Source organism: Nilaparvata lugens, chromosome 1, assembly GCF_014356525.2.
Source record: "Nilaparvata lugens isolate BPH chromosome 1, ASM1435652v1, whole genome shotgun sequence".
In the NCBI taxonomy this organism is placed as follows: domain Eukaryota; kingdom Metazoa; phylum Arthropoda; class Insecta; order Hemiptera; family Delphacidae; genus Nilaparvata; species Nilaparvata lugens.
This window is the reverse complement of record NC_052504.1, coordinates 24,667,402-24,686,516: the sequence shown is the minus strand read 5'-3', so window position 1 is coordinate 24,686,516 and position 19,115 is coordinate 24,667,402. Positions and strand designations below refer to the sequence as shown.

At 38.1% G+C, this 19,115-nt stretch overlaps 1 protein-coding gene across 1 annotated transcript; it reads right to left on the bottom strand.

The window, feature by feature from the left end:
* Positions 1-8,656: 8,656 nt before the first annotated feature.
* LOC120354212 lies at positions 8,657-18,965 on the bottom strand. The gene is made up of 3 exons (XM_039441241.1): positions 17,797-18,965; positions 10,733-11,425; positions 8,657-9,221 (listed from the first exon to the last, which is right to left on the bottom strand). The coding sequence occupies exons 1-3, from the start codon at positions 18,963-18,965 to the stop codon at positions 8,657-8,659; spliced, it is 2,427 nt and encodes an 808-aa protein (XP_039297175.1).
* Between the last annotated feature and the right edge of the window lie 150 nt (positions 18,966-19,115).

Here is a 19,115-nt window from a genome sequence, read left to right as displayed (position 1 = left end):
ATCATCATCATCATCATCATCATCATCATCATCATCATCATCATCATCATCATTATCATCATCATCATCATCATCATCATTATCATCATCATCATCATCATCATCATCATCATCATCATCATCATCATCATCATCATCAGACTTGCCAGGTTTATGCTTCTGATGTTTAAGCACCTCGCTCCAATACTCTTCAAATCTTGCTTTAGCCATACTCCGTAGCTCATCATATGTTATCTCTGCACTAGTAACACCCTTCTTAGCAATTCTATTACTTGCATAAAAATGTAGTACATTATTGAAACCTTCCTCAATATTAGGTATTGAGTTGCAACTTGTAAAGCTAATCAGACCAATTTCCCATTCACCACTGCTCACATCAAGTGGTGGATAATTCAATTCAATTTATTCATTCTTTGCACATTTTACATAGTTTAAATACACAAAAATACAAAATAAATAAAGAGTACAAAAGAATGTGTAGCTCGCAAGACTTTCGTCTGTTCGCGAGCATGAGTAAGAGAATATAAAGATTGAGAAACGTAGAAAAGAAAAAATATTTATAAAATAGAATATAATAAATGACTAAGAATAGCCTAATGGTAAAACAAATTTGAAATACAGAGTGAAATGAAGAACAGTTTTTTTACAATATAAGAGGGAAAACCTGAGAAAGAGAAGAAGCACAGTGAATGCACAAGTCAACTGGTGATGAGAAGAGGTGAGTGGAGAAACGTAAATTTAGAATTTGTTATAAGCTACTGCCTTTGATTACTGAAAACGTCAGGTGATGTTTTGATCCATGATAAGATTTCTTTTCTCTTATAGCAATTTTGATTGTCTGATATGAAGTCTTGTGGTATAATATTTACTAGTTTGTCACATCTATACGGAAATTGCATTCTACATACTGTTAGATTAGTTTCAGGTAAGTCAGATCTCCTGTAAGTTTGGCGCGTGTTATATGGAGTAATTCGGGTATTGAAAAGATTTTTGTTTTTTAATAAATATGAAATTAAATTTTTCAAGTAGAGCTGTTTGATTGTAAGTATGTTAGATTCCTGGAAGAGAATTCTAGTAGGATACAGTCTTGGTTTGCTTAGTGCCACTTTTATTATATGTTTTTGAACATTGAAGATCTTGTTTATATGACATTCAGCAGCACCCCCCCATACCCTAATTCCATATTGCAACACAGATTGTGCGTAAGCAAAGTAGGCCATTCTAGTAATTTGTTGCATTTTCAACTGGCTCATTTTGTAAAATTTATTTGTTAGATACTTGACCTTGTGACATAGAGCTTGGATCTGGGAATCCCATCTCAGATGACGGTCAACAATTATTCCCAGGTATTTAACGGTTTTAGAGTCCTCTAGTTTAGGACAGTCACAATCATTCAAACCTATTTTATTACATTTGATATTATGAATTTTCAAGTTTATTCGGTTTACAGGTTGAGTAGCAGCATTTGGTGTGAAGGTCATGAATGAAGATTTTTTATGATTCAGAGTCAGGGTATGATAGTCAAGCCAGTTCTTGACCCTGGAAATACCCTTCTCAGCTGATATTTTAGTACTCTCCCAGTTATCACCCGAAAAAACTAAAGTGGTGTCGTCGGCAAATGAGATTGTTTGACCATTTTGCAAGTCGAGATTCAGGAGGTCATTAATGTATAGTATGAATAAAATTGGTGAGAGTACAGTCCCCTGCGGTAAGCCGTAATCTAAAAGATTTTCAGTACTGGATTTATTTTCAATTGATAATATTTGAGAGCGACCTTCAAGGTAGCTTGTAAAAAGTTTCAGGGGCAAACCTCGAATTCCAATTCTATTGAGCTTTTCCAACAGTTTGGTGTGTGGGACAGTATCGAATGCTTTTTTCAAGTCAATAAAAATTGCAATAGATTTTTTATTATTACTAAAATTTTCAGTTAAAATTTTTACTAATAACGAAATAGCGTCTTCTGTGTTTTTTCCTTCTTGAAATCCAAACTGGTTAGGGTGAATCACCTTACTCACAATCATGTATTGTACTAGCCGCTTTTTAATAAGCTTTTCCATGATCTTTGAAAATCCACTTAGCAAGCTTATTGGGCGGTAGTTATTGGGATCGTCAACATCTCCCGATTTATGTAAAGGTATGACTTTAGCCACCTTGAACTCCTCCGGAAAGAAACCTTCTTCAAAGCATTTATTAATTATAATTTTTAAAGGTTTAGCAATATAGTGGGCAATGATTTTTAGACAGCTATTATTTATGTTATTAATTCCTGGTGCTGAGCTGGATTTGAGGTCTTTAATTGTTTTGATAATTTCTTCCTCATTTGTCGGGAAAAGGAAAAAGGAATTTGGGAAACCTATTCGTGAAAAACGGGAATTTTGACCAGTTGGAGGAGGGATGTTTTTATTTTCTTTATTCAGTTCTTCTGCGAGTACTCTCCCGATAGACGAAAAATGTTTATTTAAAATTTCAGGATCAATATCAGTCTTTGAATTTTTCTTTTCTACATCAAGTATTTCATTTATGGTATTCCATGTCTTCCTGGAGTTACCTCTACTTTGCTCCAATTTATTTCTGTAATACCTAATCTTGGTTTCTTTCAGTAATTTGTTTAGGACGTTTCTATAGCGAGTGTAGCATTGTTTCATTTCGTTATTATGTGGTTGCTTCTGTAGTTTTTTGTGCATTTTATTTCTGGTTTGAATAGCTCTTATTAGTCCGGTGGTGATCCAGTTCTTTAGTGGTTTATTTCTGTGTGATGTCTTTATTTTGATAGTTGCATTTTCAATATGGGTTGAAAGTTTTTGTTCAAAAGAGTGTACTAGTGTATGGATGTTATTATTATTTATTACCTCCTCCCAATCTTCATTTTCAAGATTTGAAATTAATTTATTGAAAACAATTTTTTCAGTAATAGTGTTTGCTAAATTAGGCCTATCAGAACCACCGTCTGCGGTTTTAATATGGATACTGGTGCTGTAATGGTCAGTTATATCGGTCTTGAAAATAGCACCTATCAAATCTTCAGCTTTGAAGGAACTATTTTTGAAAAAGATATGATCAATGCACGATTCCGATTGATTTTGGACTCGAGTAGGTTTATTTATATAGGAGACGAAACCGTTTGAAGACAATATGTTGAAATAATCAATAGAAATAGCGGTAGTCTGTTTTAGATTGATATTGATATCACCAATTAGAATTATATTTTTATGTGCGAGCAGTCTTTCTAAAGTACTTTCCAAAGCATTCAAAAAAAGATTTGCTGATAGAGAGGGTGATCTGTATATTGCAATTAAATTGATCTCATTTTTAGTGATAGGATTTTTAATATTAAGTATCAATGAGTCTGATTCCATAATTTCAATGTTTAATTTGTTAAAAGACAGTTCATTACTGATGAAAACACAGATACCATTCTTTCTATTTCTCTTACCTGGCTGATTTATTGACGAGTAACCATTCAAAACATAGTTGAAAGGCTCGTCTTCGCTCATCCACGTCTCAGACAATACTATAATATTAAATTTTAAGGAACAGTTTTCAATTGTGTAGGCGAATTCATCGAAATTCTTGTTTAGGCTTCGTATGTTCATGTGAAGAACACTCATTGAACTCCTCTCCACATCATTAACAAAATTAATTGGTAGGGGTGGAAGAATATTATCTAACTCAATTGTATTGTAGCATTCCTGTGCAGCTTCATTGTCAAAATTATCAATTATTACCATGAAAGGTTATTAAAAAGATTAAAAAGGAAAGAGAAAAAATAGACAAGAGAAAGTAGAAAAGATATAAGCTACTAATTTCTTTGAAAAACTATGTGATAAAAGAAAAATTAACGTTAAATGAAAATTTGTTAGTTTTTAATTTTAAAAGTTACTTAAATTAGGTATAGAGAAGAAGTGGTATAGGCACATTCAAGCCATGCCTCAAACGAAATTTTATCAGGTAAACTTAATCATCTTTCTGTACGGCATTTCTATATTTTGTTTACCTCGAAAAAGAAAGGATAATCTAGTTGACTGAGATAGTAGGCTACTATCGATGAACGAAAATAAAAATAAGAATAAAAATAAAAACAAAGTGCTTAATGTAAGAGAGAGATACCGCCGTGAGCGAGAGGAGAAACTGCATCACTTTTGCTCTATTGCAAACTGTTACTACGATAAGAACAGAAGTAGATGAAGGAATCTTGCTGTATTTTTGAAAGAGAACTGTAATTAGAGAATTTGGTGATCAGGGTCGACAATGCTACCCGGACTAGGCACTCTAATGATAAGATTGCTTGGAAAGTTTTACCGAGGAACAAAATCATGAAAAGAACAAGAATCAAACATTGAATTGACAAGTAAGCCGTTGCAGCCTAGAGTGCAATTTATCAATTTTTATATTTTATTTACTTATTTATATTCTTTTTTACTAGTTAACACAGTCTCTCCGTTCACTCCAAGGCAATAATCCCCTCCAAAAATAACTAAGACCTATGAACATCTCATAAAAAATACATATGTACATTAATAAAGTGAAATAAAAATCGAATATAAAATAAAAGTCATCTCAGCGTTCTCACTTCATTCACATAATTCACACATTTAGAATAAGCACAATTGAGAATTCACCCCATTACATCCCCCTCCGTTATAAGGCACAATACGAAGATACAAATCACTTGTTACAGAAAAGCAAGGATGGATAGGGGAAAAGAAAAGAAATACGCTTTTCTCGTTCATTGCAATACATTTGAATCATTAAATAGAAATCGCATGATATTGAGATGTGGGAAAAAATAATATTCAAATTAAGTTAAAAATATAACTGGAAATAATTAAACGAAAGTAATGGGAAAAGAAACAAAAGCTTAAATATGTAAGTTGGAGAACTAAAAAATCAATTTAGAGCTTTATAGCTATATAAATATTGATATTCATCTATCGTTCATTTGATATTCGAATTTATAGTTATCATAATCAATTATTATTAGAATTATTCTTATTTGGGAAAAAATCTACATTATCAAATAAAAATAGGTACCATCAGTCAGTTAAGTTGGATTCTTCTTTCGAAAAATTAAGGAGTCAAGTACAGGTGGCCATAAGAGCGTTTAGATCATTATCTGTATTTATAGTAAACACCTTTCCCTTATCCACCTTTCGGACCTTTAGATTTCCAGCCCAGTCAACCCAAACATACTTGAACCCCAGGTCCTTCTGAATTTTTTTAGCTTGAGCTAGTAACCTTTTCCGCTCTAGAGTTAATGACAAATTAATATAAATTGGTTGATCGTCACCTTGATTGCCAAAGACTCGAGAGGACAGCTTCCTCAACTGTTTCTTGCCTGCGAGCACCTGGTGAACGACGTCGCGACGCACAAACTTGGCGACGATGGCGGGCGTCGGCTGCGCTGCACTCTTCTTTAGGCGGTGACATACGTCAATCGCCTCGGCTCCCACAGTCACGCCAACCGCCTTACATGTCGCTATCACCAAATCTGCCACATTCTCGTTATCAGCAACCGGCACACCTCGAATCTCCAGCGTATTCTTCCGGCCATACTGCTCGAGTGCATCCAACTTATTGGTCAAAAGTTCGACATTCTTTTTCAGTTCTATATTATCCATTTTTAAAGATGAGATAATTTCCTCCTGTGCCTTAATGATTTCACTCTGTGTTGTAAGAATAACGGCGTTCGAACTGAGCTGCTGCTTACACGCATCAAGCGATTTCTCTAGCTTGGCTTGACCACTAAGAATCTCGTTTTTTAAGTCCAATAACAATTTTTTAAAAGCGTCTTTTGTTATTGTTGACGTGTCAGTGTTATTTGAAGCTTGAGAATCCGAACCAGTAGCCGTTTTCCCTGGTGTAGTTTTCACTGGCGTATCTGAGCTGCTATTACGCTGTATTCTCAGTTTCGATAAACAGTTATTACACGACCAGTTTTTTGACATAAGTTCAAGTTCAGGCTCACTTAAGATCTTTCCACCATTGATACATTTCCCATGGAAAATTAAGCCGCACTGCAAGCACAACACTCCGTCCTTAGCCGAACGATTTACGGACAAATTGCAACTCGCACAATCACTCATTTTAGAGGTAAATTCGGGAGAATAAAAAAGTTCGGAAACGGAAGAAGAAGAAAAACAAGTGAAAAACTGTACAGAATTAACCAAATTAATAAAAGAGAGGCACGACTGTAGAATAAAGTTACTGCATAGCAAAGATAAGAAGGTTACGATAACGGAGCATCGGTTCAAAACGACCTTCTGCAACGAGAGCTACAGCGATACTGCGAAAGTGTCTGAAATATGTCTGAATACATTGTAAACATTTTACCAGCAAACTCAATCAGCCTCTTCTCAAGATATCGATTGTTCACTCCATCAGTAGGCTTAATTGGATCCATCATATCAGTAAGTATTGAATCATTGAGACTTGTGAATACCTGTGATGTGGTATTGTCCCTTGTCTTTGGCAGCCACATTGAAATCAGTTCTCTACATGTTGAAAAGTTGACAGCATCCCTGTCAGCACGTGGATTTCCCAAATTGGTCAAACGCCTGTAGTGAGCATTAATGTTTCCTATGGAATCCATGACTTGACTGCTATACATAAGCAAAGCAATGTCTCTTATATAGTGAAACTAGTATGCAGGATTAGCAACTATGTAGCCACCTTCTACCAACTCTTCTAAAATTGAATTGATTTCATTCTCATGTCCAGTGTTGCCAACTGCCTTGGACTGATCCAATAGTTTCAGCCTGTCCACAAGTTCATTGGGATCATTGTAGTAGACGTACTCAATCTTGGTACGGTTGTTGGCCACCATATTGAATGGTGCCACAAGTCCTCTGCCACTGACCTTGCTATATTTGGATTTAGCATTATTGAGCAGTTTATGGATCACTGTTCTATACTTTGTATCATTCGAGTTTTTACTCTTACCATCCGGATCATGATTTTCCTTATACAAGTTTGTAATGTGTAATATCCGAGTGTATGCCACCTCATCACTAGCCAATGGAGTAATGGGTTTCTTTTTGAAAATGAGTTCACAAAGTCCACGTGTTGCATCAAATCTAGTCACGTTTGAAGGATTGTTAGGGTCAGTCAGAACAATCTTTCTTCCATCACTTCCAAAGGTTAACAGTTTGTTACCCAAATAGTAGTCATTACCAACAACTTCTGGTCCATATGTTTTGTCAGAGCTGCTATCACCACTCATAGCTCTATGGAGATAACGCCCCACTGGTGTTCCAGTCAATCCAACCTCGGTCATTGCTTGTCGAATCCTCTTTTGGCTGCTGGTTAGTAATGCTTCCTGAGCAGTAGCACCCTCCTCCTCCTCCTCCTCATCCACATCCATCACATCACTTTCATAATCATTGGCACTTGCAGATGGCCACAATTTGCGTGCAGTACTTGAGGTACTTGGAACTGGGCTTAACTGTGAAGCTTCTCCAATCCCTTCAAAGGTCAAAGGAGTCTCCTCACCAATTTTGGGCAGACGTCTTACCGCTTGTTTCAGGGGTCGGGACAGCAATGGTGTAGGTGGCGGTGTATGTGGTGCATGATGACCTACAGGAACTGCAAAACATCTGCGATGTGGGCGTGGCTCTGGAGATTGTTCATGTAGTGGTTGTGCTGCTGCTGGCTGTGGTGGTGGTGGTGGTGGTGGTGCTGCCAAATGCTGATTGAGAACTTCAACTATATTGTCAAGTGGTTCAGTTAGTGGTTTAAAGTGTTTTGCATGCTGCTCCTCTGCCACTTGTCTTCCAAGAGTCAGTTCCTTGTGTTTCCTTTTGATGTTACGTCGCAACTTTGCAATTGCCTTGATGGTTGGTGCAATCTCTTCTACAGTCTTTTGACGGTGTCTATTGCTGGAGACGTCCATCTTGCTCAGTGTACTAACATATACTGAAGCTCAACTAACACTATGCATCAACTAAATACGTATCAAGTCCATTCCTGTAGCGCTCTCCATTTCTGTCCAATGTCCGATCAATCACTAGGAATGAGTGTGCACCCCCAACTGACCAAACCTTTTTACACATATCCTTAAACTGATCAAAGGTCATGTCAGCGCCGACATGATCTCGGTACAAGTGTTTCATGTTCAGCTCATCCTGTTGAAACATGACAAGAAAGTTTGCATTGTCACAAATCAGCTGTTTTGGAATGCGGCTATAGGTCTGTGCTAGATAAAACACATCAACGTCACTGTGTCGGCCTGCACTAAAGTACTTCCTGATGGTATCCTGCTGCTCACAAATCACATCGTCGAATATAATTATTGAGTTGGGTGGCAGCTCATGCGGGCCCGGGTATTTCTTCACTTGTATCACACTCGACATAGTTTATTCCATTTCCATCAAGTTCTTGCATGATTGTACGGAGCAGCTCATACTTGGACTGGAATGTAGTCTTTGAAAAAAGGTAGATGTTTGAAAATTGAATTCCTTTCTCATCAAAAAGCATATTGAATAGTAGGTTGGTTTTACCGCAACCAGAAGGTCCACATATAATACATCTCATATGATTGGGGAACAATGGTCCATGACGCTTTTTCTTTGTATCCATTTCCACCAAGCCACACCCCCTAATCACTTTGTCAAAATCGATAACTCTAAACTGGTTTTTCTGTTGCACAACCTGTTTCATCTTACACAAGATCGTTCTTATCAATCCATGAGTCATGACTGGAGCTATATCCTTTCCAGCGTACCAACAGTTTATTCCCTCTTTTCCTCAACACTTTCTCAATTTCGAAAACACTGGGCACTTTTGTCTTTACAATTTCTTCAGAATAGAATCCTCCTTCAATGGGTTCACCTCTATAGTCCTCCAATTCATAGGTTACAGGCACTGTAGGTCGCACATGTCTTACTGTGAACAGTTCATTAGTCCAATTGGCTAGATATCCCTTGTCAAACGTCTTTTTATACTTGCTGATTCTCACTTTATCACCAGGCTCAATACTCTGACTGGGACCTGGATAAAACTTGTTTTGAGGTTTGCTGACCAACTTTTCCTTATATTCTTGCCTTTGTTTGCTGAGCCTGGAAAGCAACAGCCTCTCATGCTTCTTGCTCTTAACGTCAACTGGCCGCATACCTGTTGTTCTATGGACCCGTTCATTGTACTCTTTCAAGAGTGAGGTTAGGATGCCTGTCCACAAATAGGTTCCTTGTTCAGTAAACTTTGTCCACATAAGATGTTTGAGCGATCTATTGAAACGTTCAACTATAGATGCTTTCTTATCAGAAAAAGTTGAATAATGATTGATGCCATACTTTTGCATAAGCTGTTGAAACTTACTATTAAACCATTCCTTTCCGTCATCAGTTTGCAAATTCTTCATGGGATTCTGTTCAAATATAGGCTGCATTGCCTTAACCACTTCATCAGCTGATTTGCTTTTAATTGGTATAGCAAAAGCAAACTTACTAAGACAATTGATTATTGTAATAATATATCTATAGCCTTTGTTCTGTCTTGCATATGGTAGCATCTCTACAAGATCAGCCTGATAAAGATCATCAAGACCTTTCACAGTAACCATTCGAGTAGGGAACCTCCTACGAGCCTGCTTGTGCAGCTCTCTCGCTATAACAGTCTTATCCATACTGACTGATAAAATCTATGTCATCAACTTTGAATAGTCTATTATGCTAATCCAAACATTCTCCATATCCTGTGGAAGAGGATAGAGATTGCAACTTTTTTCTTTTCATAACCTCTACACTTTGATAGTGCAGGATGTGAGACGCCTTGTACTCTTACTTCTACATGATTCAGAGGTTTGAGCAATAAGAGACAGTTGATTTGATACAATTATATTGTAGTCATACTTTAGTGCGCATTTGAAACAAAGAATATTATCAGACATATATAAATAACATCTCAATCATCGAGGTTTAACAGCACATAGTCAAATAATGGTCCTAGATTAGTACACATTTCACAAAATGCAAAGCTATAAGGAAAGTTCAGAATCATCATCTGTCTATTGTGACAAGGATGAAGTGTAGCTGTTGGGAATGTTGAAGAAATCACATCAGCAAAATTCTCGAAAGTTCCAAAAGGATCATAATATCCTTCTCCAATGTTGAATAGTGGCTCAACACTCCACCTTGCACTCATGACAAACATGCAATCACCGCAAGGGCATGGTGATTCAGGATCTGCTGGCGCCATTGCTGATTGAAGTACTGGATGTTGTTGACAGCCCATGTTGATAGCAGGATGAGCACACCTCGACTGACTTTGTGATAACTGCTTCAAGGAAATCCAGCGATGGGTGGAGACAGTTGCGTATGCGCAATGGATTGTTGACACTTCCTGGCATGAGGTATGACGTCACTTTTCAAGCAATTTTCTCAAAATGCTGTACTGGGATGCATCACCTTCTATTTTATAGTCATTGGTCATATCAGCAAGCTCATCATTTGATAAGGGACATGACCGTTTAGCAGGGATAGTACTGCTTCCTGACTCATTGACTTTATCAATGAGCTCATCATGTGATGAGGAATGTAAACGTTTAGCTGTTGTAGTACTGCTAGCTGCCTGAACCTTGGGAATTTCTTGAGAGTCAATCATCTCTTCCTCCTCATCCTCCTCCTCCTCCTCCTCCTCCTCCTCCTCCTCCTCATCCTTCTCCTCATCCCTGTGTGCTGGAGTGGGGATCTTGTAATGTCCATGTGCAAGAGTTGTAATTCCATCATCTAGAATATACCTCTTCTCATCAGCTTTGCTCAATGCCTTCTTTCTCATGACTTGGGTCATGATCTGATGTTTCCTAGTACCAAACATCACTTGTTCTCTATAGATATCCTCGTCACCATATAGACAATCCAGATAGTCTTGGAAGCCTATGTAACGTTCAGCATCTGGATGCATTTTTGAGAGTTCTCGCCCAAGTATTGGTCTCCTCACTCCTTTAGCTTTCTTTATCAATCCACTTGTCAGCTGATTTGGATCACTATTGTAACACCTACAGGCATATAGCTTTGATTGTAAGCCTACATACTCAAGTGGTGCTCGGCCAGCATATTCATCTTTAAACTTACCAAGCACCATTTTGTTTGCATCTGAATAGCATGGGTGGTCTGGAGGGTACTCTGAGGTGTCAAAGGTATCTTTCAGTTGTTGGTTGTTGATGATATCTTTGTACATGTCCTCTGTCTTGACAAGGTAGAACAAGCTATCAGTATCTTGATATAAGAGCTGAAGACGGTCCTTGTAGATGGGCTTCATGATGTTATAATGGAATTCATACATGAGGGTTTTGCTGATGTCAAGCACTGATAACCCTATATAGATTGGCTTATTGAGCTCCACTTTTTCCTTATGCATCGTAACAGCACAAATATTCTCTCCAAATATGATACGATCCTTGTACACTGGTCGAGCAATCAGTTTCTTCAATCTGTTGGAGCCAGCTCTAGTTTTCATTTTTCGTTTTTGAATTGGACGCGCGCTCCTCGTTCAGTTCGTATTTCTTTCACTTGAGTGCGTCGCGCTCACTAGCCGGTAGGCTGTCTTTTTCAGTCCAGTCTCGCTTTGAAATAGCTTACCTCGAGTCGGGAATTGGTAATTTTCGTCGATCATTCCCAGAAGGTTCACTCTTATCTCTATTGTCCGATCGGAACCGTTACTTTGCAATGCTGATAACATTATCGCTTAGCTTGCTTCGTCTATTGAGCTTTCTCTGTTCAATTTGTACTAACATTATCATTTTGCTTGCTTGAATCATCAATGAAAATCGTTCATTGTTGCATTCGTAATTTTATTCGAAAATTAGTAAATGAAAATCATTAAGACCTTTCCAATATCCAATCATGAGTGAAAAGAAGTTAAAGCTCAAACGAGCTGAACTTGAGCAATATTTCTATCGTATTCAACGTACTTTCGAATTGTCGAAAAAGGCTTTAAAAGATGAAGCTAGTGCTAAACAATTTCTAATTCTCTATAGTTCCACTCTTAAAACTGTTCAGGATTATGAAGCTGTTGAAATGGAAATACAGGAGCTTGAAATGGAAAAAGACCCGGAATTTGTACCCAAATTTAGTAGTTCACATATGGAAATGTTCGAACATATGGAAGCAATTGCTAGTGAATTGAAAAAACGCAGTCAGGTTGTACCTAGTGTTTCTACCCCGGCTCAACCTGTATCTTCCAATAAGGATTCGTCTAATATTTTACCGAAAATTGAAATTCCTGTGTTCGACGGAGATCAATCAAAATGGGCGGTATTCTACGAAATGTTTAAATGCATGATTCATGACAACAAATCGATTCCAAATCAACAAAAGGTCCAATATCTGGTGTCCAAACTATCTGGAGAAGCGGCTAATATTTCACGTCATCTACCACCTATTGCTAATAATTATGGAATTATTTGGGATGCATTAATTAAGCGGTTCAATGACCCCTGCTCACTCTTAAATGTGTACTTGAAACAAATTTTCGAATTCAATTGTCTAAAATCTGAGTCTCGTGCAGGTTTAGTTTCTATAGTCGATCAGTTCTGTGGTTCAATTACTGCTTTAAAACGCCTACGAGGTGAAGATGTATCTGATGCAATATTTCTGTTCCAAGCATTGAAAATTTTAGATCCTGTTTCTCGAAAGGCATTTGAAGCTTCAGTTCATACTAAGGATGATCCCACATATACTGATTTTGTTTCATTCATCGAAAGGCAGATTAAATCGTTACCGCATGACGAATCGTCTAAACAATGCAAGCCAGTAGTGAAACCAATACCAAAATCCAAAGTGTTGGTTGTTCAATCGAATTCGCAAGTGACCAAATCACCGGTAAAAATATCAGAATGTCTGAAATGTTCGATGACAAATCATAAATTGATCAATTGTCGTCTTTTTCGTCAGTTACCACCTTGGGACCGTTTTCGTTTTGTTAAGGAGAAGGGTTGCTGTTTGAAATGTTTCTCGCCAGCCCATCGTAGTAAAGATTGTACTTCTTCCAACTGCGAGGAATGTAGTCAGAAGCATAATTCGCTTTTACATTTCGGAAATGCTTCAAATTTGTCATCAAATTCGGATGCGAAAAAGGTAGAAAATAATACTATTACCTGTTGTTCTATCGATTCGAAGTCGGCACCGTATAGTGTTCTACTATCAACTGCTCAAGTCGAGGTACCTGATAAGAGAGGTAGATTGCACAAAATAAGAGTTTTAGTTGATTCAGCTAGTCAAAGTCATTTCATTACTCGTAAACTTTGTCGTAAATTGCAACTATCGATTTCTCCTTTCCAATTAATTGTGAATGGTTTTGGCGGAAATTCGCAATCAGTTTTTGGTCGTACTTTTGTCACGCTTCAATCTCGACTCGATTCTAGTGTTAAATTTTCCATTGAACCATTAGTTGTCGAAAAAATCATGGAACAGCTTCCCACTAGTAAAATTGATAATTCTAAATTATCAAATTTGTTTGGTCTTCGACTTGCTGATGAAAGTTATCACATTCCCAGCGAAATTGACGCTATTATAGGAGCTGAATTAGTGCCCCATATTTTCCAAAATGGTCGTGTGGAAATTGATTCGAATTATTTGATGGCCTTGGAAAGTGTTTTCGGTTATATTTTGATGGGTAGAGCCCCTATTTTAACTCAATCTTCAGAAAATTCAACGTGTTTGATGACTTGTCTAACATCACCGTTGGATAAGTTAGTTCGAAAATTTTGGGAAGTGGAAAGCGTTCCAGATGTAGGAAAACAACTCACTGCTGATGAGTTGGAATGCGAGAAGAATTTTGCATCGTCCGTTCGTCGTGAAAATTCGGGTGGATTCGTTGTCTCATTATCGTTTTCAAAATCCCCTGATTGTCTTGGTGATTCTTATGCTATGTCAGAACGTCGACTCATCAGTTTGGAGAAACGACTGGCACGTGATCCAAACATGCGTTTAGTGTATCACGATGTCCTCTTGGATTATCTCAAACAAGGACACATGGAATTGATAAAAAATCAGAGTGATAAAGGTGGTTATTTTATACCTCATCATGCTGTAATCAAAACTCAGAGTCAATCAACACCTTTGCGTATTGTCTTTGACGCAGGTGCGAAAACTATTACTGGAGTATCATTGAATGATATACTTCATATCGGCCCCAAGTTGCAAACGGATATTTTCGTTCTGTTAGTCAATTTTCGGTTATTTTCTATCGCTGTAACTGCTGATATAAAGCAGATGTATAGACAGATTCTTGTCGATGAATCGTGTCGCAAATTTCAGCGTTTGTTATGGAGATTTTTGTCCAATGATCCCATACAAATTTTTGAATTAAAAACTGTCGTATTTGGTCTGAGTGAGTCACCGTTTCTAGCTCTCAGAACTGTCCATCAACTTGTTCAAGAAGAAGGTGAAAATTTCCCTGATGCTAAAGCTCGTATTCCGAGTGACATGTTTATGGATGATTTGGTGACAAGTGTGTCTATTTTAGGTGAAGCAAATCGTCTTTGTAGTCAGGCTAAAGAATTGTTCGAGAGAGGCGGATTCGAACTTACTAAATGGAGTTCCAATTCACCTGAATTGATGAATGATTTCTCGGAAGATGAAAAATCGGCCTTGTCTAAAGATTTCGAGATGGGAAATTTGTTGGCTGTCCTAGGTTTGAAATGGCAACCTGGTAGTGATTCGTTTTGTTTTTCAGTGAATCCTAATCAGTCTGTTCCTACCAAACGTCACATTTTATCGGTAGTAGCACGCATTTTCGATCCTTTGGGACTCTTGTCACCCCTAACTTTGTTTCTTAAATGTTTAATTAAACAATTATGGAATGCTGGTCTTGATTGGGACGATTCAGTACCTCCCTCTATTGCGCTTCAATGGGAGACATGTCAGAAGGAGTTCCCTTTATTGTCCAATCTCTTCATACCACGTCATTTAGGAGTGATGAATGATTCGAAAATTACTGTCATTGGTTTCTGTGATGCATCGACTTTAGGTTATGGTGGTGTGATCTACATAAAATCTCAAATGGATATGCAACCTGCAACTATCACATTGTTGTGCGCTAAATCAAAAGTCGCGCCATCTAAGACTTTATCCATACCTAGGCTTGAATTATGCGCGGCACTCTTGCTCGCTGAATTAATACAGGTTGTTGTCTCTGTTTTGAGCCTTCGTTGTCACGTGACTTGCGTAGTTGCATTATCGGATTCAACTGTTGTCTTACATTGGATCAGGGGCTGTCCATCTAGATGGCAATCTTTCGTCGCTAATCGAGTTACGAAAATTCAAGACTGTCCTATCAACGACTGGTTACACGTGGCAGGAAATTCAAACCCAGCTGATCCCATTTCGAGAGGTTTATCCCCTTCTGAAATAATTAATCATGATTTGTGGTGGTCTGGCCCCTCTTGGCTAATGTTAGAAGAGAGTGATTGGCCCGTCAAGGTCGATCTGGAACCTATAGAGTGTCTACCTGAGGTCAAGGTTCACTCAATTGTCACTGTAGTACAGTCGGAAAAGTCATCTATTAATTCGATTCATCTTTTAATTGCTCGTTGTTCCAACTACCAACGTCTATTGCGTATCATGGTGTTAATATTGAAAGTACTTTGTCTATTGCCTAAACCTCATGAATTAGATTTCGATTTGGCGGAAAAACATTTGTGTAAAGTTGTACAAAAAATTCATTTTTCGAAAGAATTACTGGAATTGAAAGCTGGGAAAGAATGTACTTCTCATCTTCAACAACTGTCACCCTTTCTTGATCATGATATTATTCGTGTGGGTGGATGTTTACAAAATTCTGAGTTGAATTATGACAGCTGTCATCCGATTATATTACTGAAAAATGATCCATTGGTCACACTTTTGATTGATTATTTTCATGAAAAGCACTGTCACGCTGGACCTCATTTATTGGTGTCTATTTTGAGACAAAAATATTGGATTTTATCAGCCCGTGTCCTTATAAGGAGTCATGTACAAAAATGTAACAAGTGTTTTCACTATCGTCCCACTCTTACACCGCCGAAAATGGGCAATCTGCCAGCCTGTAGAACTCTGTCGTCTAAACCATTTGTCCAATGTGGAGTTGATTATGGCGGACCCATTCGAATCACCATGGCCAGGCGTCGGAATCCTTTTATATTTAAATCGTACATTTGTCTTTTTGTCTGTATGGCAACTAAAGCCGTTCACATTGAATTAGTTTCGGACTTATCGACCCAAATGTTCTTATCAGCTTTTCGCCATTTCCTTGCTCGACGAGGTCCTTGTAAGGTCATGTATTCCGATAATGGTACCAACTTCGTCGGCGCCTATGATGAGCTAATAAAATTGTCACGGATGCTGAACTCCAAGGAATATCAAAACCTGCTCCAGAATGAACTTGCTGATCATAGCATTGAGTGGAGTTTCATCCTGCCAGGTTCACCTCACTTCGGCGGTCTTTGGGAGGCGAATATAAAATCAGTAAAGTCACACCTGTTTCGAGTTATTGGTAACCAGTTGTTGACTTACGAAGAATTGAACACTGTCTTAGTTCAAATTGAGGCTGTACTTAACTCATGCCCGTTATGTCAAATGAGCGCGGATCCGAGTGAACCCCTCGCCCTCACACCGGCTCATTTTCTCACTTTGACACCTCTTAAGTACCTTCCTATGTTAAATGTGGAAGATCGTCCAATGAATCGCTTGGATCGGTTTGAATTAGTCAATCAAATGGTTCAGTCTTTCTGGAGTCGTTGGCGCAAAGAATACTTACATGAATTACAAACCCGTGTGAAAAGGTGTAAGGATTCCACCCCTCTCATGGTTGGTACAATCGTCCTTGTGGATCAACCAAATGTCGCACCGTTGAAATGGCCTCTGGGGGTGATTGAGGAAGTATTTCCCGGTGCTGACGGTGTCGTTCGAGTGGCTATGGTGCGATGCGCCAATGGTCGCTTCAAAAGGCTGGCTACCAAGTTGTATCCGTTGCCTACTCAATAATTTTCCTTTTGCATTTTTTGTTTTATTCTCGTTTTGTTTTATTTTTATTTCTTTTGTCGTTAATTCATTGTTTTTTTTTTGTTTCTTTGTTCTCTAGCCTTGTCTGAAAATAGCTTTTCAGCCGGGGGGGGGATGTTGGAGCCAGCTCTAGTTTTCATTTTTCGTTTTTGAATTGGACGCGCGCTCCTCGTTCAGTTCATATTTCTTTCACTTGAGTGCGTCGCGCTCACTAGCCGGTAGGCTGTCTTTTTCAGTCCAGTCTCGCTTTGAAAATAGCTTGCCTCGAGTCGGGAATTGGTAATTTTCGTCGATCATTCCCAGAAGAAAATCGTTCTTCAAATTATTATTTTTTCGTTAATGTTAAATCGTACACCATAAACCTACGTTTGGAAGAGTGTTTGCCAAACTCCCTTTAGTTGAAAGTTTTAAACTATTATTTTTCGATTGGAAAGTTCACCGTTCTATAGTCTTTAAAGACATTGTAAATATCTCGTCAGAAATATATGTGCAACGTTATATGATGGAAGCCGAATTTACCAACAGTAGATGACAATTAAGCTTGCCTTTTCACCATCCTTGATTCATCTCCTACCTCGGGGACACCTGAATACCTTACCTGGGAGTTGTAAGCTCAATAATATAAATATTACATTAGGTACTCTGCAGATTTTCGGTGAGTTGTTCTTTTATATATATTCATTGCATGTACTTGTTTCTGTAGAGATATCACTTGTTTCTTTTCTATTCAATACAGTCCACTTTACATAAAAATTATTGATTACCAATTTAAAATCAATATAAATTTCTTAAAGTTGAACCTTAGAGTTTACACAATCGCTTCTCATCATTCACTAGCTCCATGCTCATTCTTTTTCGCACATTTTCCATTGTCTTACCAAACACAGCATTGTTCATGAGTTTGAAAAAGTTCTTTTCAAATTTATTCTTTGACTGCTGTCTTAGCTTTGTATTAAGTATGATGTATGATGCTAGAAAGTTTTTCTGCTCAAACCGCACACCTCGATGAGCCTTTTTTATCTTCAACCCATGCTGTACTGCTTGTTTTAGGGTGCGGTAGTGACATACATAATGTTCCCGACCATACAGGGTTGTCATGAGTCGTACATGATTGGATTTAAGAGTTTTCTTGTTCTCTGCAAGAAATGGGAAATCATTGTGCTCGCTGTGCAAGTTGGAAGGGTATTCAATGTCCACCTCTAGAATGTATCCAATCTCCATATTATCCCCTAAACCTGTAATACCCATTGTCACTGCTTCCAATTCTTCTTTATCCATCCATTGGAATTGGCGGCATGGAATTGGCTGACACATTGCCCAGCCATATAGGTTGTTGGCATCTGTATATAACAGATAGGATGTAGGCTTCTCTGGATCCCAAGGTGCGCCAGTGCACTTGTTGTTGGCAATTGCATGACGGTGTATACAATTTGTTATTCCTCCTCTGATACCTCGCTCGATAAACATGTACATGTCATAGTCAGTAAGGAGCTCAAGCTCAACTTTAGTATATTTCAGCATGACGTCAAAGGAAAAGCCTGGAGATGTAAAGTAGTGCGCACAATCCAAATCATAAGTCTTCATGCATACATCGCGGAAGCTCTCAAAGACATCGGCCAACAGTAGAACATCTGTTTTCAAGTACAGGTCACTGTATTCTCCTAGAGTTCTACAACTGAATTGGTTCCACACAGTTTGAGCATGTTCATAATCATCACTGCTAACACTCCTATCAACCAGCTTGCTGAAAAATGCCTCTTTGGGTGGTAGCAATGTTTCTTCGAGTCTCTGCCATGAATCGCAGTAGTCGTATGGAAACACTCCTTTCCTTGAGACAAGGCTCAATTTGTTTCCAAACACCTTGGCAGTATGTGACAGCACTTTGGACAAGTCTTCAGGATTTGATGCTGATTTGACTAGGTTAGTGACCAGGTTGTCTAAACTATCAGGTGTAAACCGGAATGTATCGATGAATCGAAGGTGCATTTTTGGAGATATTCGTTTGGTGAATGATATATACTTTTCTGATGAGTTTGGGATGACAAACAGCTGATCCTTATCTCCACCCAGCTCTGGAATAATAAGGTGTGTATCATAGTTTGATCAGTTGTGGAGAAACACTGGTATGAATGATTG